Source organism: Capra hircus, chromosome 22, assembly GCF_001704415.2.
Source record: "Capra hircus breed San Clemente chromosome 22, ASM170441v1, whole genome shotgun sequence".
Classification (NCBI taxonomy): Eukaryota; Metazoa; Chordata; class Mammalia; order Artiodactyla; family Bovidae; genus Capra; species Capra hircus.
The window spans coordinates 13,089,951-13,115,495 of record NC_030829.1 but is presented as its reverse complement, the minus strand read 5'-3'; the positions used below and the strand labels follow the sequence as shown (position 1 = coordinate 13,115,495).

The 25,545-nt window shown below is 44.0% G+C and overlaps 1 protein-coding gene across 2 annotated transcripts in view; it reads right to left on the bottom strand.

Annotated features, from left to right (window-relative positions):
• Positions 1 to 25,545, bottom strand: part of ENTPD3 (ectonucleoside triphosphate diphosphohydrolase 3) — a 33,738-nt gene that overhangs the window by 6,757 nt on the left and 1,436 nt on the right. For both annotated transcript variants that reach the window (XM_005695570.3, XM_005695571.3), the window contains exons 3-7: positions 22,266 to 22,393; positions 14,231 to 14,348; positions 5,873 to 6,023; positions 3,394 to 3,553; positions 2,214 to 2,447 (exon numbers count right to left, since the gene is read on the bottom strand). In XM_005695570.3, coding sequence (XP_005695627.2) covers positions 2,214 to 2,447; positions 3,394 to 3,553; positions 5,873 to 6,023; positions 14,231 to 14,348; positions 22,266 to 22,393 — 791 coding nt within the window. The remainder of the gene's footprint in view (positions 1 to 2,213; positions 2,448 to 3,393; positions 3,554 to 5,872; positions 6,024 to 14,230; positions 14,349 to 22,265; positions 22,394 to 25,545) is intronic.

The following is a 25,545-nucleotide window of genomic DNA, read 5'->3' as shown; positions in this document are numbered from 1 at the left end:
AACATGCTATCAGAGTGAGACTTGAGTCTTGGGGTCACTGGAGACCCCTTAATTAAGAAAATAATTTGCAAAGTATATATTGGTAGCTCAGATGGTAAAGAATCTGCCTGCAATGCATGAGACCTGAGTTCGATCCCTGGATCAGAAAGACCCCTGGGAGTAGGAAATGGCAACCTACTCCAATATGCTTGCCTGGAGAATTCCATGGACTGAGGAGTCTGGCAGGCTACAGTCCATGGGGTTGCAAAGAGTTGGACATGACTGACTAACACTTTGACTTTTTCATATATCTAAGTGTCACTCTCACCACACTCTGTAGCCATTTATATTTCAGTCCAGGAACTGAGACCTGGACTGGAAGCAATTACTCAGGCAGCGTTCATGATGCAATAAGCTTTGGGAAGCTTTAAGTTGGGGCTTGGCAACACATCTTTGGAACATGAAAGTATTGGCTAGGCAGGTCAGGACATGCATTTGTGTGTGATCCTCATCACACCAGGATCCTTCCCCACATATGAGTCAGAAGGCTCAGAGGGCAAAGCTACTCTCTCAGGCAGCCACATGTTATCAGGCAAGTTGAAGATGCCCTCTGTCCCTGTGAGTTGACTATATACAGTGAGAGGCCGGGGTGTCCCACCTCTGCCCCCAGACCTGGGCTTACACCTTGAGACCTGCATTCTCAAGTTCAAATGAAACCTCACCCAGGTGGAATATTCACTTCTCTACTGTAGACTGTTGGATACATAGACAGTCATTCTTTAATAAATCCTGTAGGAGTGTGTGCACAAATATACATACACACGCCCTCATGGCCAGCCAAATTTAAGAGGTTAGCTTCTCAAACCTGGATTCACCCTGGGAAAAGGGTGATTTCCCCTGCCTCCCTTCTCCCATCTGAAGTTAAGAGGAGCCCTGCCCTCTCTGCCCTACCCTGCACCCCTTCTAGGGCCAGAGCTGGAGGAAGGGGCCTTAACTATTGCTAGAAATAAAAGGAGAGAGAAAAGAGGAGCCCAGTTAGAGAGGGTTGACTAAGCTCCCTGCAGGATTTGGTTTGGCCTGGGCACTGAGTCTCCTGAGCCATGGAGAAGTAGCTCAGGGCTGCCTGCAGGGCCCCTGCTCTGTCTTTCCCAGGAGTGCCCAGCCCCTCGCTAAAATACATGTGGCATACATGTGTGCTGGGGCTCCAGCCTTTCCTGTGAGGCTGAAAGAGGAGTTTTGGGAAGAGGGCCTGACCCGGAGGGTGAATTCTCACAATCCACCCTGCATCAATACTCAGTAAATGCAGAGATCTGAAGATGTGAGTTCCAGTGATGACTCTTTGTAAACCAATCCAATTTTTCTACAGCTAGTAGCTGGGAAATACTGCTTCCTCCCTCATGACCAGAGTAAGCTGCTACTGATGCTGTGTCCAGTACATTCAGAGGCTGACTCAGCCCCTGTGCCCTGCCCCGGGTTCCCTTGGACCTGTGGCCTCCGGTTGGCCTCATGCCCCTACAGGAGGTCAAGATTCCTTCCCTTCATTCTCCTTTCATCTTCATCTTCCCTTTTCAGCCATGGCCGAGATGGATGTCCCCTGACCACTGGAGTTTGGGGCCCAGGGGCACATCCATGGTGCTAGTGCTCTCGCTGCCACAAACAGTACTCATGTCAACTTTATATTAGTGACAGCCTAACTGATGTCTGAAGTAGCCATCATATTCAGTTACCGTAAAAATTACTGATCAATGTGATGGAATTCGGTTGCTCTAAGATCCCACCATATAAAGTGCATTAAATCTGCCTAATACAGGCTCATCTAAAAGAAGCCTGAGCCTGGGGAGGTCCTCTACCCTCTCTGTTGTCAGCAAGTATTTCTCCTGTGACCAGGTTTATTATTTTGTCTGTACTCAGGGGAGTCTCTGCAATCTCCGGCTTCTTTAGCTACTAGTTTAAGGCAGTTTGTGTCCATAAAGGGATTCCAAGTCCTGAATCATTTATAAAACCTCTGGGGCTCTGGAATTACCCTGCACTTCTGACTCAAATACACTGGAAATGGTCAACGTATCAGAGAGAGAGAGAAAGAAAGTGTTTGGACCCCTACAAGTTAACAGGAAAATGCTGCTGTTTCCATCCACCTTCTAACTGGAATGGAAAGGACAGACCCCAGAAGGCAAGGCATCCTCCCCTCAGCCAAGACCCCCAAGGGAACACCTGTTGCCCCCTGGCTCAGGTACCTGAAGGAGGGTTGCCAGAAACCTCTTCTCAGCCTCGTTCCGCCCATAGCACTGGAAGCTGTGTGTGTAGAGCGTGTATTCATAGCCATACAGGGTCACCTTCATGATGTCACTGGTGTTCAGCCCCACCTTCTCTTCTGCTGCGAAGGATATTTGGGTGGAGGCACCACCCAAATCCAGGGCACCTGTGGTCTTCTTTCCACTCGGATGCACCCACATATGCCATAGGCTCTTCTACACAGTTGGAAAAAGAAGCAAGAAAAAAGACCAAAGGTGCCATCTCTGATTGGCCAGCGTTCATCACCCAGGACCCATCTCTTATTGCTAAGAAGTATGACATGGGGTGCATTCAGGGCCAGACCTCTCCTTTGTTTCACGGGTGGTGAACTCAAATGCTTTCAGGGACTGGACAGGCAACATAAATGAGTGAGTAGATTAGGTGTGCACAACAGGGAATGGTGAGGACTGTGGCCATCTGGGGAATACATGAGAGATAGACTCCGTTCCAGTTGGTTGTTGGCATGCAGGAATGTGAGTCTGCTGTGACTGGCTCTTCCAACTTTTAGGGAGTGAGGGAGTCCAGAAGAAGCTAGAATCATGGATTTCTATGTGAATTTTCCAAAATATTAACTAAATTAATTAACTTCTAAAAATATATTCAAGGGAGAAGAAAACAGGTCTTGGGCTGGACATGGTAGGCATCCTCAGTTTACACCCTCTGTGACACGGTGATTATTTTTCCACGTCAGCTTTCCTCTGCTCCAAAGGAGCAGGGAGTGTGGAGAGCGGAGTGTGAGGAGACCTGAGGACACAGAGTGAGTGGGAAGAAGGCTGCCTGAGGGCTCTGTAAATTCCTGACGGCTACAGGACTTCTTGGAAGGGTCATTCTCTAGTTGTATTTCAAAAGACTCATGGCCTACTGCAAGATTTAGATCCTCCCTCCCCGCTCACCTTTCTTGTTGGTTGGTAAAATGATATTCCCCCTCCCCCATGCATTTGTCTTATTTAGGATCCAAGGCTTTGTCGCAGCTATACATGTCTTTTCTTGTATCACTGCTGTTTCCCTAAAGAAATGATGCAGGACAGATGGCCCTGTCAGCATGCACCTCTGCTTAAACTACCAACCCCAGGGGACAGAATAAAGAGCGAGATTAAAAACCATGCATTTGTTTTCACACACCTGCAGGAAATTTCCCATTAAATAGTTGGCTGTAATCCATCCATATATCCCTTCCTCTTGCCCAGAAATGATTTGAGCATCCCTAAAATCAAAGGGCTGAGACTCGAAGTAGTTTTCAATGCTCTCAAGGATTTCATTAGCTGCTGTTTCGTTTTGCAACCTATGCAAGGCACAGAACACAAGAGGCTGAGTGCCCAGACAACAGTCTTAAAATAACCTCCCCACTCCCTCAGGCAGGGGCCGGTTTCCAGATGTAGGTAAGACACAGGAACCCCCCTCTGCAAATTGAAGCTTCCCAGGCAACCATGAAGTCAGGCTGCACTTGTTACCTGTCAAACTGCCAAGCAGGGAAATAGCTACCAGTAAAAATATCACTTGTTCTCTCCTCCCTTACCTGTTCCTATTCTGCTGTCTAGCAACCAGCTGAAGAGCCTCCTACTCAATCACTGTTGCTCTGTCTCAGATCAGCAGAGGAAAGGAGATTAGTGAAGGCATAGGAGTAGCGTAAGTATTCGCTTGGGGCACTATACAAAGAAACCCTCATCAGGCCAGAAGGATGGGGAGCTTAGGAGGGAGGTGGAAAGGAAGAGGGGTTTTTCGCTGTCCCTGCTTTGCTCTTTGGGAGGGCTTTGGCATGAGGGGATATGATGGCCATCATGGCTGCCCCTGAATTGAAATCCTTTAGTGTGCTGACCCACGGAGGAGTGGTGACATAGCATTCATGTCACCCATGACATAGTGTGTTTGTATCATTCATCTGTGCCATTTTATGGAAGAAGGCTCACTTGGGACACTCTTTTCCCTTTCATCAGTGGGTTAAAGAAAGTCGGGGTACACTGGCTCACTCTTGGCTGAAGAAGAAAGAGCAGTGCCACAAGCTGAAGTTCATTCCAGTTCAGTAGCAATTTATCACTGCTTGGAAAATAATGAATAATTTTCCGAGTTTTTTTAGTTCCCATCCCAGGGACTCAAATTATTGTTTTTTCTATATTTGACTTTTCTAGCAAGTAAAATATCAACTAGTTCCTCAGAAGAAATGGATCACCATCAGGAAGTTGTGGAAGAGTTCACAAAGAAGCGTCAGTTCAAGCGTAACATTCACCTTCTCGCTAAGTGGCAAACTTTCTATTCCATGTTTTTTTTTTTTTCATGGCTATAAATTACAGAGCCTTTGAATGATTTCTCACTGAGAGGACTGGGAGAAAAAAGCAACCAAGACAAAGTGGACAAAGTTGAGTTCTTTGCTTCCATTAGAAAGAAAAGACAGAAGGAAGGGATTTTTATATCATTTCAATTTCAGGTAAACACAGTAATCTTGAAAACATACTGCAGAATCCAAGAGCAAGGAAAGAAACCTGACTTCCTTCCACATTCTGCTTGGTCAGCCAGGACATAGGAATAGAAAAAAAATGAGAGAAAAACTACAAGAAAAAGGCTCAATCCAACTGAAAGTGCTTCGTGATCTTTTTGATTATCTGTTTGTTCCTTTGAAGTTTCTGCATGTGGTGAAGAAAATACATGTAATTTTACATTCCTAGGATCATAGACAAAGTGACTTTGCAACCAAATGAGTGTCATCTTTTGGGGAGAAAGCCTTATTTTCAAAGTTTAGGGCAGTATCTGCCCTTTAATTTTCAGTAGTTTTAAGTTTGATGGGTTTTTTAAAAACTGTTTTTCTTTTATTTCAAGGTCAAGGAAATATTCTCATGGAGGAAAAAAAATGAGAAAGAACATTCAAAAACAATACAATGGGGCTAAAAGTCATGGCTGAAAATTTAGAAGGAACTGCTTAATTGAATGAAATGAGATGTTTACTTTTTATAGTAACTCCAAAGGCTTTGGGGCGAGGAGCAGAATTCCCATTATTTGAAAGCAGATATTTTGGTGACATTTTGTATGTGGATAGAAACTAAATAGCTTAGTAGTATAGTGGCTTACATTTAGTGGAACTAAATGCATGGGTATTAAAATTGTTATTTAGTCGCTCAGTTGTGTTCAACTCTTTTATGACCCAATGGACTGTAGCCTGCCATGCTCCTCTGTCCATGGAATTTCCCAGGCAGGAGTACTGGAGGGCGTTGCTATGCCCTTCTCCAGGGGACCTCCCCAGATCAGGGATCAAACCTGGGTCTCCTGCATTGGCAGGCCAATTCTTTACCACTGAGCCACCAGGGAAATCCCTGGTGGTCAAAAACAGTTTCTACTTTTCAAGAAAACTAGAGGTACATCCCATGACCAGATTTCATGTTACTTTCCTTTTTTTTTCAGAGTTCTGAATAAAATCACCATGGGGAAGGGAATCAAATATAGAACTGTTTCTTTTTGAGTATTAAAACTAAAAGTTTCCCAACTTTTAAAGCCTAAATTTATGGCAGAATATGGGATTCTTTCCCAGAAATACAGTTATATTCTTGGAAAGATTCAACACATTCCTGGCTGTGTTGGTCCAATGGGCTCCTCTGTGCCTTCCAGCTCTTACCTCAGTAATCGCATCCCAGCTGTGGCCCCCAGGTAAACGCAGGTGGATCCATGGAGACGGACTGGAATGTGCCCCTTGACTTTTTGCATGCAATCCTCAAAGGCTTTGGGGGCATCTTGAGGGTTTTCCGCATAGTTGGAGATCCCAGAGCCTGAAGAGCAAGCATTCATCACTTCTTAGCATTCCCAGGAACCAACAAGAGCCATACAACTTTTAAATAAAGCAAATCAGCTCTGGAAATTAATGGGTTTTTGTAGGGGATTGAAAACAGTGTATGTGCTAAGTTCCATGTGGCCACACAGATGAGTCAATTCCCAAAATGTAGAAGGAAAGAATTACAAAAGTGAAAAAAAATGAGCTGAGACCTGCTTTGAAAAAAGGTTGTCCTTACCGAAATTTCAAATATAAATAAAAGTAGAGAGAAGAGTACAACAAACCCATGCACCCATCTTGCAGTTTTAACAGTGATCAATCTTGCCCCATCTGCACGCTCCCAGTCTCTCCTCATGAAGCAAACTGCAGACATGGTATCATTTCATTCTATAAATATTTCAGTATGTATCATTAAAAGATAAGAGGTCTTTTAAAGAAACATAACCATAGTCTCATTAGTCTATCTAAAAGTTTAAAAAATAATCACTTAATATAATTAAATATCTAATTAAGATGAACATTTCCTCCATATTCATATTTTTTCTCTCCCTGTACCTCTAATTTGTTGGAACTAGGGCCCAAATAAATCCCATCGATTATAGGGTTGCCATGTCTTTTTTTTTTTTTTTTTTTTAAATTTATTTATTTATTTTTTTTTTTAAAATTTTAAAATCTTAAATTCTTACATGCGTTCCCAAACATGAACCCCCCTCCCACCTCCCTCCCCACAACATCTCTCTGGGTCATCCCCATGCACCTGCCCCAAGCAAGCTGCACCCTACGTCAGACATGGACTGGCGATTCAATTCTTACATGACAGTATACATGTTAGAATTCCCATTCTCCCAAATCGTCCCACCCTCTCCCTCTCCCTCTGAGTCCAAAAGTCCGTTATACACATCTGTGTCTTTTTTCCTGTCTTGCATAAAAATATGGAACGCTTCACGAATTTGCGTGTCATCCTTGCGCAGGGGCCATGCTAATCTTCTCTGTATCGTTCCAATTTTAGTATATGTGCTGCCGAAGCGAGCACTGCCATGTCTTTTAAGTCTCCTTTAATATATAGATTCTGCCCTCTCTTTCAAAGTTTTCTTTGTAATTAAACACTTTTTCCCTTGCAATTTCCCTAAAGTCTAGAATTTGCTGACCGCATCTCCATGGTTCATCTAATATGTTATTTGGTTTCAGTGTTTTCTATAAATTGGTAACTGAACACAGAGGCTTAATCAGATTCAGGTCTGAACTTTTCAGAAAGAGTAATTTGTAGGGATGTGCATTTCCAATAAGAGGCACAAGCATCTGGTTGTTTTCTTTCTTTGTGCTGTTAATAGGCATCAATGATCATTGCTTAGATCCATTAGCCTATTAGGGTTTGTGAAATGGTGATTTTTATTTCCGTCATTCTTGTTTCACTTTTCATCTAAAATGCTTTTAAAAGAAGAAAACTTCCCCATCATTAACTACTTGGTTATCCTATAGTACAGTTTGTACAGGGAAGGCTGGATAGATATGTGCTTGATTCTTTCCCTTTATTTACCAGCTTAAGAAATATTGATTGTAGACCTCCCTGGCAGTCCAGTGGTTGACTCCACGCTTCCAATGTAGGGGGCGGAGGTTCAATCCCTGGTTGGGAACTAATATCCCACATGCCACATGACCAAATAAACTTTTAAAATTTATATATGTGCTATATATATATATATATAAATATATATATAAAATAGCATCTCCAGTATATTCTTAACTTAACCAATGAAGGATTTTATTTGTTTGTTTAATATCTTTAAGGGCTTATGAATCTACAGATATGTTTGATATGTAATATTGCAGTTATTATTCTTATTGTTGCCCCGTTTTTATCCAGTGGTACTTTCTTCAGTTTGGCAGCTGAGTCCTTTTGACATGATCCCGGAAACCTTTAAGAACTTTTCTGCTTTCTGATCTGATGAGATGTATCAATGACCTATATACTTCCTGCCCCAGATCTGGAATCTGCCATTTCTCCAAGAAATCTGAGTAATAGTATCTAGTATCCAAAATTTATAAGTCAGGTTGCTCATTGCAAGCCTTTCCAGAAGACAGACCTAGAGAAAACTTTATTTCAGGAGAAAACGTCATGAATTCTTAGTGGTATTTCTAATTAAGAACTTCAATTTTTCCCTTGAATTCACTGATCCTGCATCTTTATCTTCCTTTTCCTATGCTAAAAATCCTGTTCCCCAGCCCCTCCAACTTAATAACTCATTTGCTTTATTTCACTATCCACATGCAACAGTCTCCGTATGACAATGACAATACCAGCACTACCACCAGTTGTAGGATTATTAAAAACAATTTAAATTTTTTGAAGTTCTTTTTGTCCTTAGGGTATATCCTGTTAGGCATATACAAGTGTCCGTACATCAAGTCTTCTTGAAACACATACATGCTAATTTGTCTCCAGATGGTCTGTGGCTGCTAAAGTAGGAGAGTTAAATGGTTACAACAGAGATCACGTGGCCAACAAATGAAAAATATTTATCCTCTAGCTCTTTACAGAACAAGTTTGCTGTCCCCTGACTTCGATGATTTATTGGCATCTCCAGCTTAATATATTCAAAACCAGATTCCTTAATCCATGCCACAGCCCCAACCCCGAGTGTTGCCCCCTCTCAGGAGGCAGTACCTTCATGCACACAGTCACTCAGGTCAGAACTGACGCTCAGGTGCCATCAGCCAGGATGCCATACATTAAAACGATTGTAAAATGTTGGCTCTACTTCCAAAATACCGCTCAAATCTCAGCACTTCTCAGTCCTTCCCCAGAACCATTCTCAGTCAGTGTTTCTCAGCCTCCGCACTAGTGGCCTTTTGGACTGGATCGTTCTTTGTTGTGGGGACTGTTCTGCAAGCCGTGCGATGGTTAGCAGCATCCTTGTTCTCTACCGCTAGATGCCAGCAGCACCACAAACCCCAGTTGTGGAAACCAAAATGTCCCCAGAGGGACTTCCCTGGTGGTCCAGTTGCTAAGACTCCATGCTCCCAATGCAGGGGGCCTGGGTTCGATCCCTAGTCAGGGAACTAAGATTCCCATGTGCCACAACTAAGACCTGGTGCAGCCAAATAAATCCATTAAATAAATAAAAATAATTAAAAAAATAATGTCCCCAGATAGTGACAAATGTTCCCTGGGGGGCAAAACTGCCCTGCATTGAGAAGCACGCGTGTAGGCTAGACCACCCAAACATCATCTCCCACCTGCACTGCTCTAGTAACCCTGGTTTCCCTGCCTCTAATCTTGATCTCTTGACTACATGTTCTACGTTGACAGAGCGATCTGTTAAAATGATGTCATCTCATGTTAGCTCCCTGGTCAGAATCTCCTAATGGCTTCCCAATATACTTTGAACAAAATTCATTTGAGTAGAAGTCAAACCCCTTACTGCATCTCAAGGTCCTCCCTGAGCTGGCCTCTGCGACAGCTCCGGCCTCATTTCTCACTTGAACCTCTTACTCGTTCTGCTCCAGTCACACTGGCCCCTTTGCTTTTCCTAGAAGATGCTGAGCCGCTGCCACCCGTGGTCTTTTCTCTTGCCGTGCCCTCTGCTAGCAAGTTCTTCCCTCAAACATATGCATGGCTCACCCCCTCATCTCACTTTGCTCTCTGCTTAGCTGTCACCTTCTTTGCTCTCCCATGAAATCGCATGATTACTCTCTATCCACCTAGCTGGCTCCCTTTCTCTTCACGGCATTTCTGACTGACGTCATGTACCCACTTATCTGCTGTCTCTCCTTCATTAGACTGTAAGTTCTGTAACAGTAGAGACTTTGTACATTTTGGTTATTTTAGAATTCCCAGTGTCAAGAACAGTTATTGGCAAATAGCAAGTACCCAAGTAAATATTTATTAAATATATGAATCAATCAATCAAGCCCACAACACTATAGGAAGGGGATTATGTAGTTCAATCTAGAGCAAACAAAATATATTTCTGCAAGAGCTGATCTCTGGACAGGAACTGGTTAGGAGCCTTGCTAGCATGTTGAAATGTGGGGTATTTGAGCATGTCCCTCAGGGACCTATTTTCATAAGGTTCCCTTAAGCCTCCCAGAGGGAAAAGGAGATTGGGTTCACAGGCTCATGGAATACTGGGGCGCTCCAACGAAAGAGCTAAAACTGCGATTCCAATCTGAGAGGAGAGGGCTAGACGCTGGCATAAGACTTACTTGAGGTGGGACAGGAGCAAAAGACATGTTCTGAACAAAAGATGGTTTTCAACACTGTAGCGACCTAGAGCAACTTCTGTTGTTGTTGTTGTTTAATTTTTATTTTTACTTTATTTTACTTTACAATACTGTATTGGTTTTGCCATACATTGACATGAATACGCCACGGGTATACATGTGATCCCAAAAAGTTCCTAGAGCAACTTTTTAAGGTATTTCAATGGAGATGGTTAAGTCTAGTCTCAGTGGAGTTGAAAAACATTTTTAACTGCTGGGGTAAAGGGAAAACATGACTGTCACCTCTGAGAGTAGGCAGCAGGAAGCCTGAGCAGTGCATCCTGCACAGAGATGAGGGACAGGCAAGGAACCAGTGAGCCTCAGAGGATGGCTTAAAAATAAGCAGCCAGAGTAACAGACACTAGCATGGCGCGCAGGAGCTAAGGCAGCACCAACTGAGCTCACAGAAAGCAGCAGCGCCTCAGGTCGGACGCCCACCACGAATGCCCTGAGAAAGGTATTTCTAAGGCCCTGGGTGTTCAGGAAACCCCATTAGGCAAGCACACACTCACCACTCCCTCACACTGGCCAAGGCAGGGGGTCCTGGGGAAATCTGCAGCCGAGAAACTGGAAACCCAGAGCATGCTTGGCGAAGCTACTTGTCTTCCAGTGGATGACACTTGCCAAACAGCTCTGTTATTTGAGCTGTAGTTTGTGGTCTTCTGGTCATTCCAAGTATATATATGGATCCCTGAGGCTACTGTGATCAAAGAGAGAAGATCCATTTATGGATGTGGTGTGGGCTCCATGACCCTGCCCCTCCCCTAAATCACATCCAGGGTGGGCCAAGGGCCCCTGCCCCTGAGAGACTGCCTGGGTCTCTCCCCACGGAAGTGCCACCTCTTCCTACAGTTTGAGGCCGTCACGACTGACTTCGCTGAACTGTCCTCCCAGGGGTGGAGGCAGATCTGACAGCTATGTTAGATCAGCCTTTTAGCAAGAATATCCACCGAGAATTCTCAAGTGTGGTGCCACAGAATTAACAGCTAACAATTATTGAGTGCCTGCTGTATGCCAGGGCTTTGCTACCTGCTTTATATGTGCTGGTGCTCAGTTGCTAAGTTGTGTCTGACTCTTTGTGACCTCATCGACTGTAGCCCGCCAGGCTCTCGGGAAGATCCCCTGAAGGAAGAAATGGCAACCCACTCCAGTATTCTTGCCTGAAAAATCCCATGGACCTGCTTTATACATATTATGTCATTTAATCCAAATCATTCCTGGGGGGTGGGTATTACCGTTATGCTTTTTATTTTAGAGATAAGGGAGTCAAGATGCAGAGAGCTCAGATAAGTTTCCAGAGCTTTCGTAGTAGGGATGAGGGTGATGTTTTAATCACTATCCTACATTATCATCTCTGCTTGGAGTGGCTGGTCTGTCTTTCCTCAAAAAGCATCCTGTTTCATGCTTCAGAGTGAAGAAGTAGCTCAGAAGTTAGGAGAACAGAGATGGGATCTCTGGCTGAATTTCAGAAAGGCTGCTGCTGCTGGTGAACTGCAGGTAACGATGCAAGCAGTGCTCAGACGACATGGAAGTTCCCTGTTGTGAGGAGCCGAGAGAAGTGCCGCACAGATGCCCCTTCAAATAAGGCTTAGTGTCTAGAGGTTAGATCCCTCGGGGTTTTCTTTAGCTGCAGAAAACTGTCTTGGTCAATACTTTCTTCCCAAGCTGGCAACATCCAATAACTGACAGTGACAGGAGGAATCACCATCCAGTCATTTCTGACCATTTATAGCCAGTGCAGGACACCTCTAATCGGCCAGAGCTCTGCTACGCCTGACTTGCAATCTGACTTCTCTTTCTATGCAGTCCTCCTCTTTCTGCCTCCTTTCCACGGATGTGGATCACTCATCACTCCCTTGCACCCCAGCCTCTATCTGCGCATCTGCTTCTTAAGACCCTAACTGTGACACCTATGTCCCAGGGTCAGCAAGCTCCTGGCTGCCCTCCATGGAAGGGCAGATGATCAGAATGCACCCTGGTTATCCAGAGACAACTCCTGGTCTCTCTATGGGAAAGGCTAATTCTGCTTCCCAACATTTTCTATACCACGATCTGCAAGAGAGTATTCTATTTGGGCAGCTTATTGAGGGAAATGAAGGAAGTTGCTTGGGGTGACTGGCCCAGAGGCTAACTCATCCTCTGGGCTGAAGGTATCCCTGTAATCTATCCTGTACACTCATTGGGAAGATCCAGACCAAGTCCAAAATCATAGCGCTCTAAAGAGGGTGGCACATACATATACACTCACTAACTGGGCTTGATTCTGTGGCCTGAAGACTTAATTGTAACAGGCAAATTTATTATAACACTTTTTTGTTTTGATTGTGCCACATGACCTGAACCTGTGACCCCTGCAGTGGAAGCGTGGAGACTTAACCACTGGACTGACAGGGAAGTCCAAAACTTTCGACAGAAAAATATCTTTATGACTTCAAGTTAGGGAAGGATTTCTTAAATAAAACATACAAAAGAGCAAACGAAAAGGGAGAAGACTGATAGCTGTACCTTCGTAAAAACTGAGAACTTTTATTCGTCAAAAGACATCATGAAAAACTAAAAAGACAAACCATAAACTGTGAGAGATATTAGCAACAATATAATAATAATATAGCAAAGCATTCATATTCGGAATAAAGACAAAGAATTCCACAACTCAATAGGAAAATGTCAAGCAATTCAGTAGAAAAATGAGCAAAAGACATGAATAGGCATTTCACAGAAATAGAAATAGTCATAAATATATAAAAAGATACTTAACCTTATTAGTAACCAGGGAAATACAAATATCCCTCAACAGGGAAAAATGAACCAGGTACTCATACAAACAGAGATGGATTTTAAAAACCAAGTGGTAGTGAACAAAGCAAATTACAGAATAAAGGTTTGCTTCCGATTGTATAAATATGCGCTTGATTGCATTTCCAAAACCAGGAAAAACTAAATACATAAGGACAAAACTATAAAAAAGAACAAGTCAATAGTCAACATAACATTCAGGATATATTGTGGAGGAAGCAGGAAGCGCATGGAGGGTCATTAAAGACACTGATAACGTTCTGTTTCAGAGCTGGCAGCTCCATAGCCATATACAGTTCACCACGTTCTTTTATACAGCCTATGAACTGAGATACTTGTGCATTATTTTTAGATGGTGTTGAACATTTTTTTAATAATATTTTTGTGACATTTGAGAATTATTGGAAATTCAGAATTTCAGGGTCCATAAAGAAAGCTTTACTGGAACAGAGCCACACAAGCCGGTTTCTTTACAGATGGTCCATCTCTCTCTCTTTTTACCCTCCCCTCCCACCATACACAGCCAACTAGAGTATAATTTTCCTATTGGAGTATAATTTTCCATGAGTTTCTCACATTTCTGCATGTCTTATGAGCAGAGGCACTCTCTGCTGTTGTTCTGGACTATCTGTTCAGGGATATTTGCATAATGAACAGGCTAAGAAGATACGGATAGTGTTTCCCTCCCATTATAAATCTTTCAGATTCTCTAATCTCAGGGTTCCTTTTTGGTAATACAACCCACTGTGCAAGCAGGTACCATCTGGTGCTCTCTACACATCACCCTGTGCAAATTGGGGCTCAGAGAACCAGGACAAGAAAACGCTGATCCTTGGGCATTTGTGTGAGCAATAAACTCTCCTGTGTTTCTGACAGGAGTTTTGGGTCTTTCACCAGCGTCCGTACCACACCATTCACAGTTCTTGACACCCCTGCCTCCCCTTTTACAGATGAGAAATCTGAAATCCAGAGAAGGGAAGGGGCTAGCCTAAGGTCACTGTACTGAAGAGTAGCAGCGCTAACAAGAGGTCTCATATTTCCCTGACACCCAGCCCAGTGCTCACTCCTCACCTCCAGGCAGTATTTCAGGACTTCTGCAGGCCTCCAAAGGACATTAGGACTCTCCCTTCTTCCCGTGGGCCTTACCTTTCACATTGCATTTGAAGGTCTGACTGACCACTCCAGTATTATTCGCCTTCTCTGCTGGCCATTGATACACGTAGATTGTGGTTCTGGAAGACCCGGCATCAAGTACAATTCCATACTGAATAAAAGGGGGGACAGAGAGTTAATTACAGGCTCAGCCTCTCTGAGGACCCCTTTTCCCAGAGAACCACTGAGAACCCTGAGTCGTCCCAAGAGTTTAACCCACACCGCTTCCTTTTTATAGAACCTGACCAAGAAGAAAAAACTATTTTCTCCAAACCAACTTTGTTTCTGTAGACTGGAGGGAGGGGTGGGGCGGAGGTGGATCAGGTGTTCTAGGCCGAAGTTCTCAGCCTTGGTTCACAGTGGAATCACTTAGGGAGCTTTTGAAGCTCCCAATGCCAAGGCTACACCCGAGACTCATTAAATCAGAATCTCTCAATCGACCCAGGCACAAACAGTTCTTAAAGCTCCCGTGGTGACTCCGATATGCATCCAAGATTAAAGATGAGTACCCCAAGGATTGTGCATGCAAAGACAATCTCCTGATTTCTCTTCATCCAGCTTCGCAGGGTGGAGGTGGGGGAGGTCAGAAGCCACCTGGGTCTCAGGAGGAAAATGAATCATCAGTCACCTGCTACCATTTCTTCTCCAAACTTCCAGGACTATCCGCCTGGGAATAAGCAACCAATAGGAAACCATGGTAGGAAGTACTTAAGGAGGAAAAAACAAAATACGAAAGATTGTTGATATATCATCTCACTTTGGTGACTCATGAGTGGAAGAATGGACAGGAGGGTATTGCCAGCCATCTCACCCAGCTTGAGGCAGTTACCAGAGAGCTTTGCTTGAAGGCATGGCCCAGCCCAGGCCCTGGACCAGACCTGCCCAGGACAGAGCATGCAGTAGCAGCCAAGGGGCACAGGAATGAGTTATGCTGACCTAGGTCAGTACCTGGTTGGGCTGGAGTCAGCCCAGGGCATCAGAGGCTTCTGGGTGGCAGCTTTTCCCCAATTCCTCTGCCCCTGAGTTAGCCTAGCTTGTCTCAGAGAGGAAGATGACGTTGGGTTCTGGAGGCAGGTCAAATCGGATGGATTCCTACTTTTCCAATATTGTGTAAGAGACCTAACCTCTCTGGATTCCATCATTTTCAGACAACTTCCTTTCGGAAGTAAATAGGAGACCATCTGCCTGATGCTTACTGGCTGTCCAATAAATACAGGCTACATAGAAAAACCAGTAAGAAAAATAAATAAAATTACAAAGCAAGAAAAAGAGGAAAGAAAAGTGAATAACACTCTTCAAACCCAACTACTGTTTTAACACCTTGTTATATATCTTTTCCAATGGTCTTCTGTGCATACAACTACATATACACTTATGTTTCATATGTTTTTAAATCAACACAGGATTATACTACACAGAAGCTTCTCCAATGCTCTTTTCTTACTAAAACAGTATATCAAGAACATCTCTCCCTATCGGTAAAAATACTGACATCATGATTTTTAAGACATTCATCACATTGACTGAGATGTACAGTAATTCATTTAACCAATCCCCTGATTCTAAACTCTGCCATGAGCACCTGCTTCATTTTAAATAGGAGCAAATAAAAAAGTGTTACTCCAGCTCCTCCATTCTATTAAGACTTAGAACACCCTGTGTACACAGGTATTTGAACTTGAACAGCCTCTTCAACTTGGCTCGTCAGTCTGATGACGCGTATTGCTTGGGATCCTGACATGACATCCCTCTATGGCAAACAAGCGAGGCATTGTTCACAATCTGTTCCAGGCAGAGGCTCCCCATGAGATTAAAGCACAGGTTGGAACTGAAGGAAATCAGGCACTCCAGAGGTCTGAGCCTCCGTGTCAGTGCTTGCTTTCCTTCCCTCTGCTGCCAGCCTGCTCACTACCCCTCCACCGGCCCCTCCAGGCCAGGTACTGATAGGAGAGCAAGCATAAGAAGGCAACCACTCCAGAGAATACCACACTGTCTACCCCCAAATCTTTATTCCAACCCTTCATGAAGAACGCTTAGGGTTCCTGGGCCAAGATCAGAAAGAAAGAAGAATGTCCACTTTGATCTGTAACTGCAGAAAAATGGGATTTAGCTTTCACCACAGTGGGTGCCTCCAGCGACTTTGCTCTGAGATTTGCAGGAGAGATGGCGGCCCCTTGTGCACCTGCTGATGTACTGACAGCAGCCTTGAGGCCCAGGGCTACTTCTCACTAACACAATCCACCCCCACCCCACCATCTTTCACTGTCATTTTCAAAAGTGGAAAAATTGGTCTTTAACCAGTTTTTAGAATTCATTTGCCTAAATCAGTGCAACTCAATATGGTTCCATGGAGAAAGGTGTAAGAGGAGAATGAATTTCATTCAGTTCAATAAAGTGGGTGATGTTTGGGTGAAAAGCAGCAAGTCACCCTCTGTTTAGTGCACCGTCAGAAAAAAAAAAAAATTGGCCTGATGCAGAACTGAAGACACACTCAGTGGGTCAACCAAAAAGAAACAGTCTTCCATATTAACCCATGGTCATGGACTGTGTGAGCTTCTAGGAAAAGCAAAAGCAAAGATCACATGATCAGCTTTCTTAGATGTGTTTATCATCATCATCATCATTACTCTTACTATAATAAAATAGGGATAGTACCCTAATAAGGGATAGAACCCTTATAATATGTCAGGCAGTGCAGAAAGGGCCTTAGTGTCGCATTTATAAGGCAGGTGTTATCATCATCCCCACTTGACAGATGGGAAGACTGAGGCTCACAGAGGTAAATAATTAGTCAAGGTCACAGATTTGGGATCAAGCTGGGGTCTGACTCTCAAACCTGTACCCATAGCACCTATACTTTCCCTGAGTTCTAAGAAAAACAAGTCTTTTTAAAAATGTATTTTTAATTGAAGGATAATTGCTTTACAATATTGTATTGGTTTCTGCCATACGTCAGCATGAATCACCCGTACGTATATATATGCCCTATCCCTCTTGAACCTCATTCCCACCTCCCACCCCATCCCACCTCTCTAGGTTGTCACAGAGCCCAAGTTTGAGTTCCCTGAGTCATACGGCCAATTCCCGCTGGCTCTCTACTTTACCTATGGTAATGTATATGTTTCCTTGCTACTCTCTCCATTCGTCCCACCCTCTCCTTCCCACTCTGTGCTCACAAATCTGTTCTCTGTGTCCGTGTCTCCATTGCTGCCTTGCAGATAGTTTCAGCAGTACCATCTTTCTAGGTTCCATAGAGATGCATTAATATATGATATTTGTTGAAGAAAAACAAGTCTTAACAGGGTGACTGATTAGTAAGGAGGTGCCTGGTATGGTATGGTAGACTTTGTTCAGACAAAAGACCCTTGAAAGCAAACTCTTAGGTAAGTGGTGTGCAGATCTGGGTGGAGAGGAGAATGACCAATGTGTATAAGGAGCCAGGGCTTTCTAGAAAGGAAGAAACCAATTACCCAACTCTTGTTTTCCAAGAGGTAAACCAGGGTGGGCCACAGGGCACCTGATACCCAGGCTGATGACTGAGAATGGATGAGGGTTAGAAAGAGATGATTTTAACACAGCCCAGTCCAGTTGTTGTGCTTTGGAGAGTTGTGTGACCCAACCTGGGCTCTAATGTGACCTGAGCAGGTCATGGCAGAAAAGCAGTGTCCCTGAAACCTGGGACTCTGCATGCCCTCCTTCAACAGTGACACCGTGTGGGTGCAAGCGGCAGTGGCAGCCGCACTGGGATATTGATCAGATGGGATTGAGAGGCTTCAGGGCTTCTCAGCAACTGTGACGGTGTTGGGAGGGTAAAGCCTCAAGAGGCAGATATCAGACTTAATGATAATAAAGCACCAGGGTAGGTGGAAAACAAAGGCAACGTTGTCATGTTTACTCTTCAAGCTGATAGAGCAGGTCAAACCAGTAACAATGATAAAGGGACTGGGGATATTTCCATCACCGCCTACATTTTAATAGTTCCACTGATGAGATCAGTCCTGAGTGTTCATTGGAAGGACTGATATTGAAGCTGAAACTCCAATACTTTGGCCACCTGATGCAAAGAGATGACTCATTTGAAAAGACCCTGATGCTGGGAAAGATTGAAGGCAGGAGGAGAAGGGGACGACAGAGGAGGAGATGGTTGGATGGCATCACTGACTCAATGGACATGAGTTTGGGTGAACTCTGGGAGTTGGTGATGGACAGGGAGGGCTGGCGTGCTGCAGTCCATGGGGTCACAAAGAATTGGACATGACTGAGCAACTGAACTGAACTGAATGGAACACTTAGATAAAACAAGGTCAGGTGGGCCAACATTGGATTTAATAGCCAGATATCTTGACCTCTCATATGGGTCTTGAGGAACGTTCCAGGGCCCCCTATATAGGCAGACCACCATGGAGCTGGCCCCTCAGAACCACCAGCTGCACACAAAGGCAAGATGAGGCAAGGTATGAAAACACAGACAATGAAAATTTTATATATTTTTTCATTTTTTTTAATATTCACTGCCTCCACCTCCACACTGCCCTTCCCACCCCCAGCATACATTGCACAACAGAAGGACAGGTCTCTGGACAGCCTGAGAAAAGCTGCATGTGAAGGGCCCCCTTCCAAGCTGTCATTCCACTCCACTTCAGCTGGCCACAACATCTGTCTTTTCTCACACCTAACTCTCTCAGGGAAACAGGATGAGCCCCTGAGCCAATATTCCGATGTCATAGAACTCATTCTCCTACAGCGGGGGCTGAAGAAATTAAAAATCCCCTCTCTGAGCTGTGTCTGCTAATGAGGATATACATACCGATCCTTCCAAACTCTTGCCTAAGGCCTTTGTTCTCTGCTTTTTTTCTTCCTTCTATGCCAATTAAGTTATTTCTAATCTGTATAATCGCAGGAAGCTATTTGCCCTTTCTGTTCCTCTGTTTTCTCGTTTTCAAAGTTGGAATGAAAATAGTCTACCTACGGGGTGACAGTCACAGGGTTCCCTCACCCCTGTGATGTCCACTTATGTATGCCCTTTCTACCTGCCTGAAGGCCGTCTCCATTGGCCCAGCCAACCTAAGCGCACAATATGCCAGAAATACTAAAGGGCTTATGTCCCCCAGGGAGCAGCCCTCAGTCGATGACTAATGGAAGCTGGTGTGTAAATACGCCCTGGACTCGGATGACCGAGCCAGGTGTTCTGTATGCCCATGACAGATTTCATCCCTGAGGTGAGTTCTGCACTGGCTCCCAGGACAGTCCCAGCTGCCCACAGTGGTAACCTGCTGGGTATCAGCCCCTCCATTGGGACAGAAGCCCCTTCCCTTCTGTCTCACTTCCACACTGCACAGTGCTTCCTGGGGTCACCCCCAGATGACTATCTCGCACAGGCACCTTTGACTAGGGAAACCCCTCTGAACAGTGGAACTAAACATGGTCTCCTTCAATAGCACCCTCCATACTGCTTGGGGACCCACTTTTCTCTACTCAGTTTACTCTTCAGGTCTTCTAAATTCTCCATGTCCCTCCAGTTTGAACTGACCTCTCATCTCCCCAAACAACTGTCTTAACCAGCCTATCCCTCACATTTGAAGGGCCCAAGGGACACTTTTTTATAAGGGAAGACTTCTGCCCTGTCCTGCCCCCTCCCCTACCCCGCCACCTGTCTTCTTCTCGTCCACAGGCAAATCCACAGTGTGAACAGCCTCATGCACCTGTACATTGACTATAGAAGGTGGGCTAGCTCAGACTGTAGACCATGCCCACGCTCTGTCTAGTCTCCCTGCAAGCAGCTGCCCCTTTGCCACCCCTCAGATCAGTGGTGAGGTCTGCTCTCGGGAAGGCCCACACAGACCCTGGGTTCTGGGGTCCTAAGCATGTTCTAGAAGGGGAAGCACGGCTCTTGGTGGGCACATTCCCTTGTCCCGTGGAGAGGTGTACCCAGAGTGCAGCTAGAGCTGGTTCCTTTGATTTATGGGGTCTAAGGGTGGTACTGGGCTTCCCAGGTGGCATTAGTGATAAAGAACCTGCCTGCCAATGCAGGAGATGTAAGAGACATGGGTTCAATCTCTGGGTTGGGAAGATCCCCTGAAGGAGGAAATGGAACCCCTCTCCAGTATTCTTGCCTGGGAAACCCCATGGACAGAGGAGCCTGGTGGGGTATGGCCCATAGGGTTGCAGAGTCAGACACCACTGAAGCAACTGATCATGCATGCACAGGGTGGCACTAGGGTCTGAGAACGGTTACTTGCCCCCCAAGTTGCTCCTGCAATTCAGCACCTTCCTGTCTCTGTGCCCGTCCTCCCCTCCTCCCCTCCTGTGCAAAGGAGGACATGTTTTCCTATCAGAGGACATTATCTCCTTCTGGGCTCCCTGTTCAGAACTTAGGATCAAGGAACAGTTGGAAGTAAATGAAGAGAGCCTTGGTGGTGGGCAAAGGAATGTTGCTCATCCACTGAGCAAACCTATGTTTCCTCACTTGCAAAATGGTGGTTACAGGGCTTGTCCATCTTCCATAGTTGGCACAAGATTTCAGTGAGATAATTCAGGGAAAAATGCTCACTCAACTGACTAGCAATTTACAAAGAGTAAGGAGATGGTATTTCCTCTAGTTGCACTACTGGTTTTATACAGTTTATAGAAGAAGGCAGTGCCTGGAGCTTGGGAAAACAGCTTCTCTAGGCCTTAGCTAATGTCTTTGGACAGCCAGATAATTTGTTTTCCTCTCACCATAGGACAGCTGCATGAGGCTTTTCTTTTTCTTTTTTATTCATGTTATTTATGGGAGGATGAGATTCTTAAGTAAAATATAAAAGAACAAAGTTCTATTATCTAGGAAAGATTTTAGGAAATTCTCTGGCAGTCCAGTGGTTCGGACTCAGCATTCTTACTGCTGGGGCCCTGGGTTGGATCCCTAGTTGGGGAATTAAGATTCCACAGGCTTCTTTTTGCAGCCAGAAAAAATTTAATTAATTAATTTAAAGGCAGACAGACAGAAAGAAAGAAACAGATTTTCCTCTAATCCTTTAGCAAAGTGGACTCTGGATGGTAGATCAAACTCAACCACAGAGTCAAGGCAAAAATGGTTCTTTTTATATTTTAAAAACCTCTATATCAAATATAGCCTATGAACAATCCCTAACAGCAGGAGGATATAGAAAAGACCCAAGGTCAAAGATAAATTCTAAATGAGATTCAAATAATATGGTTCCTATGGCCCTCCATCTAAGAGTGGTTTTCATAGCTTTAAAGAGTCATAAGAAGAGAAAAAGAAAAGAAGATATGCAATAGAGACTATAAATGGTTCTCAAAACCTAAAATACGTACTGTCTGGCTCTTTATGGAGGAAGTTTGCTGACTTATACTCAGAATAATTGAAGGGCTCACTGATTCTCTTCACCTTTCACTTGATCCCTCAGGGGATCACCTCCTGTCACCCTTACAGCCAAGGGAGAGGCTGTGTACACTTCTGTCTCCCAGAGTCCATCCATTCGGGGATGGTTTTATCGAGGGCTGACAGAGGTCTCTGGAACTTAGCATAAGGTCCTGAGTACTTTCGGTGGGGGGAGGAGTCAGAGGGATCATGGCATATTTCTAGACTCAAGAGAGGTGGCACAGCACAGATCAAGGAGACTTTTCAGGTCCTTGGCTTTGTTTACCCAGGCTAGGCCAGAAGAAGAGCCTGAGTCTCCTGGTCTCCACTCATGAGCAGGGTGGGGTCATCTGGGGAGACTGACAAGCTGGTAAATCTTTGGTAGCCATCCATAATTCTTGGTGACAAAGTCTGGCTTTGGTTCCAACAGTCAGGAGTCAAAGCAAGACCACATCATCCTAGGAGAAGGTGTCACCACTATCAATCTATCACCTCAAACACCACAAACCTAGCATGTCCAGTCTTTCTCCTGGGCCTTACCCCACCTTTCCCTGGCTCCAGCTGGAGGTGAGGAAGGGCAAGAATTTTCTTCTCTTCTAACTCATAGCTTGAGAGTCATTGATGCCAGAGCCCATTTCTTCCTTTCAGTGCCAACCCCTTCACACCTACCTTTTGTCCTGGAAAGAGGACCTCTTTCTGGTGTGTCTGGATGAGTGTGATAGCCATAAGCACCACAATGCTCAAAAACAAGACCACCAAGGCGATGATGGCTGGAGTTCGGGAGAGGACCTTGAGGCCTAAAATGAGGAAACCCAGAAGACATGTGAGGGGGAATCAGGAGCAGGTCCCTGCCCTTCTTTGTAGAATCTGTGAATTGGGTGCTTAATTGGGTGCTTAGCTGCATGCATAAGTCACTTCCTCTGGCTTTTTTGAGACCCAAACATTTAGAACTACAACTGGGCTCAAATACCCATTTGAGTATCTTTCCTCCAAAGAGTGGACTAAAACAGCATTTGCAAGGAGGGTGTGCATATGCTAGCTCTCTGGTATTTCCCAAAGTGTGTTATGCATATTACTGGTTGTCCCTGAGATGATTTCCAGCAACATTTATTTCATTGTACACTTGAAAATTATGAGTTTCCTATTAAAGCAGGTGATATAATATTCCATTTAAAAATAACCTCAGATAAATAAGAAATTCCTATTGTATTTCAGATACAATCAATGATTATAAAGTTTAGTACGTGGTGACATTGTCAAACAAATGGTAATGTGTCTGAATTCTGAAGATGTGTGGGTGCCCAGTAAGAATTCAATCTCAGTCATTTTCCCTGTGTCTATAGTAAAGACATAGACATCTTTACAAATGAAGAGTAAGTAGACCCCAATTGACATGTTCCCTCCCAAAGGGATCATGTAATCTCTGGGGTTTATATTTTATATTTTAATCATAACATGTAAATGCAAAAGAAAAAAAATGTAGCATATGAGTTGTCAACTAAATATATAGCCTCTAAGTAAAGATAATTATATGCATTATATGATAATATATAATATATCATAATGGACTATTTCTACTTATTAAATTTAAGCTAATATTTCCTAACCAGATGATTATGAGCAAATATTTACTTGGGTCTTAACATGCCAGTGTGGGCTAATGAAAATTTCATAAATAAAGTAGCAAATATGTTTATTTTTAAAAAAAGAAAAGAAGGAAAGAAACTTTCTGAAATGATTCCATTTATGCTAAGCTCTAAAACAGGCAGGTGATAGAAATCAGAACAGTGATTGCACAGGGGTTTGGGGCAGGCACTTTCTAGGGAAATGAAAATGCTCTTATATCTAAATAGGATTGTGGGGTATATGAGTTTATGCATTTTTCAAAATTTATCAAACTTTCCAAGGTCCTTTGGAAAAAAACTGAAAATGACAGCAAACCAGCTCCTTTAGATACAATTTCCCTTAAAAAATATTCTCATAAATTGTCCATTTTCTAAAAACATAATCCTTCCAGAAGGCGAGAATACCAAATTTAGGGACACAACTTAAGATCTATCCATTTCACTATGTATGAAAGAAGTGAAAGTTGCTCAGTCGTGTCAGACCCAGTTCCCCACATTGCAGGCAGATCCTTTACCATCTGAGCCACAAGGGAAGCCCAGGAATACTGGTGTGGGTAACCTATCCCTTTTCCAGGGGATCTTCCTGACCCAGGAGTCAAACGTGGGTCTCCTGCATTTATCAGCATAAAGAATCCACCTGCATTGTGGAAACCCGAGTTCGATCCCTGGGTCCCAAGATCCCCTGGAGGAGGGCATGGCAACCCACCCCAGTATTCTTGCCTGGGAAATCCCATGGACAGAGGAGCCTGGTGGGCTACAGTCCATGTGGTTGCAAAGAGTCGGACACGACTGAGCGACGAAACCACCACCACCACCACCACTACCTATCACTATATATATAACTTATACCTAATTTTTTTAAAGATAAAAAGACATTAAAGTAAAATATTGACTAAATAATAGTCTTGGTAGAACTATTATAGCATAAACCTAAGTGGTGAGACTCAAATGGCTGAACTATGATAAACACTAGCATAACAGAAAGATCAATGAATTCAGAGAATCTAAATATGTCTCACCAATTGAGTATCTAAATTAATTAAAAGTAAATAAAATTTAAAAATTCAGTTTCAGTTGCACTAGCCACTTTCTAAGTGTTCAGTAGTCAAAAGTGGCTACCATATTGGACAGTGTAATTACAGAACATTTCTACCATCACAGAAAGTTCTGTTGAACAGCAGTGGGATAGAACCTGTCCTATTCTGGAACATCTACTTTTAGATAATCATAAGCTATTGTTTACATTATTTCTAGGAGATATTTTCTTGGAAGAAAAAAAAGAGCATGTATTTACTACCATATAGAGTTAGATTCAGCCTCAATATCCAGTCACATCACAGTGCTCATTACTTGGGGAGGTCAGTCATGCAGTGGGTCTCAATATCTCAGAAGAGCCAACTCTTAACTACCTCACCTGATTCCCCTGCAGTATCAATACTGCCACAGACACATCCTGATGTCCAAGGTACCTTAATTTTCCTACCTTGTCACTGGGAGTGAACTGGAGGGGAATTTGTCAGCATGTATCAAAATTGCAAGTGTGTATACCATCTGCCTCACAATCCCACTTCTGGGAATTTATTCTACAGAACTGGTCCCAAGTGTGTTAAATGACTTATACACCAAGTTACTTACTGTGGAATCGTTTGTCATAGCACCTGGAGGGAGGCCAGCTACTGTGGAGTTAACCTTCAGAGCCTCTGAAGGGGTCTTGGCTCACTTTTCTGTGATTCCAGATCAAAGGATATGACCCAGACAGAAACCGTTTTATCCACAGAGGCAAATTTTTGCATCAACTGTTAAACAGTGTGTATGCCAGGTCAGTTATATACAAGACAAGGTAGAAGTTTAATCTGCCAAGTTAAACTTGTCCTTTGGAAGGAATGTAACAAGTTAGTCTGCGTGTGTGATGTTACAGTATATGTGTTAAACTATCAAAGTGTTTTGAATACCAGTTTAGGGGCACCACTAAAGAACATCTGTCCATGGGGCCGAACTGGGGGTGATACGTAAGCAGTCTCCTGACCACAGCCACGAGCCTAGCCTCCTCAGTCTTCTGCGCTTCAGCAGTTTTCAGGTAAAAAGCTGTGATTACTTTAAGCAAACCCTTGCTCCAGCAGAAAAGCCTATCGTAGACCAAAGTGGACTAGACCAGGTCTCATTCATTTAGGGAACTGCAGCCTAGAGCTGTGCTGTCATTAGGGCTGGACAAACACTGTAATTACCAGGTGCCTCCCAAGAGTGGAGAGGCCAGAGCCTTCTAGGCCTCCACACAGAGCAACTGCAAAATGTGCTCCAGAGGCAGGCAGGACAAGCTCAGAAGT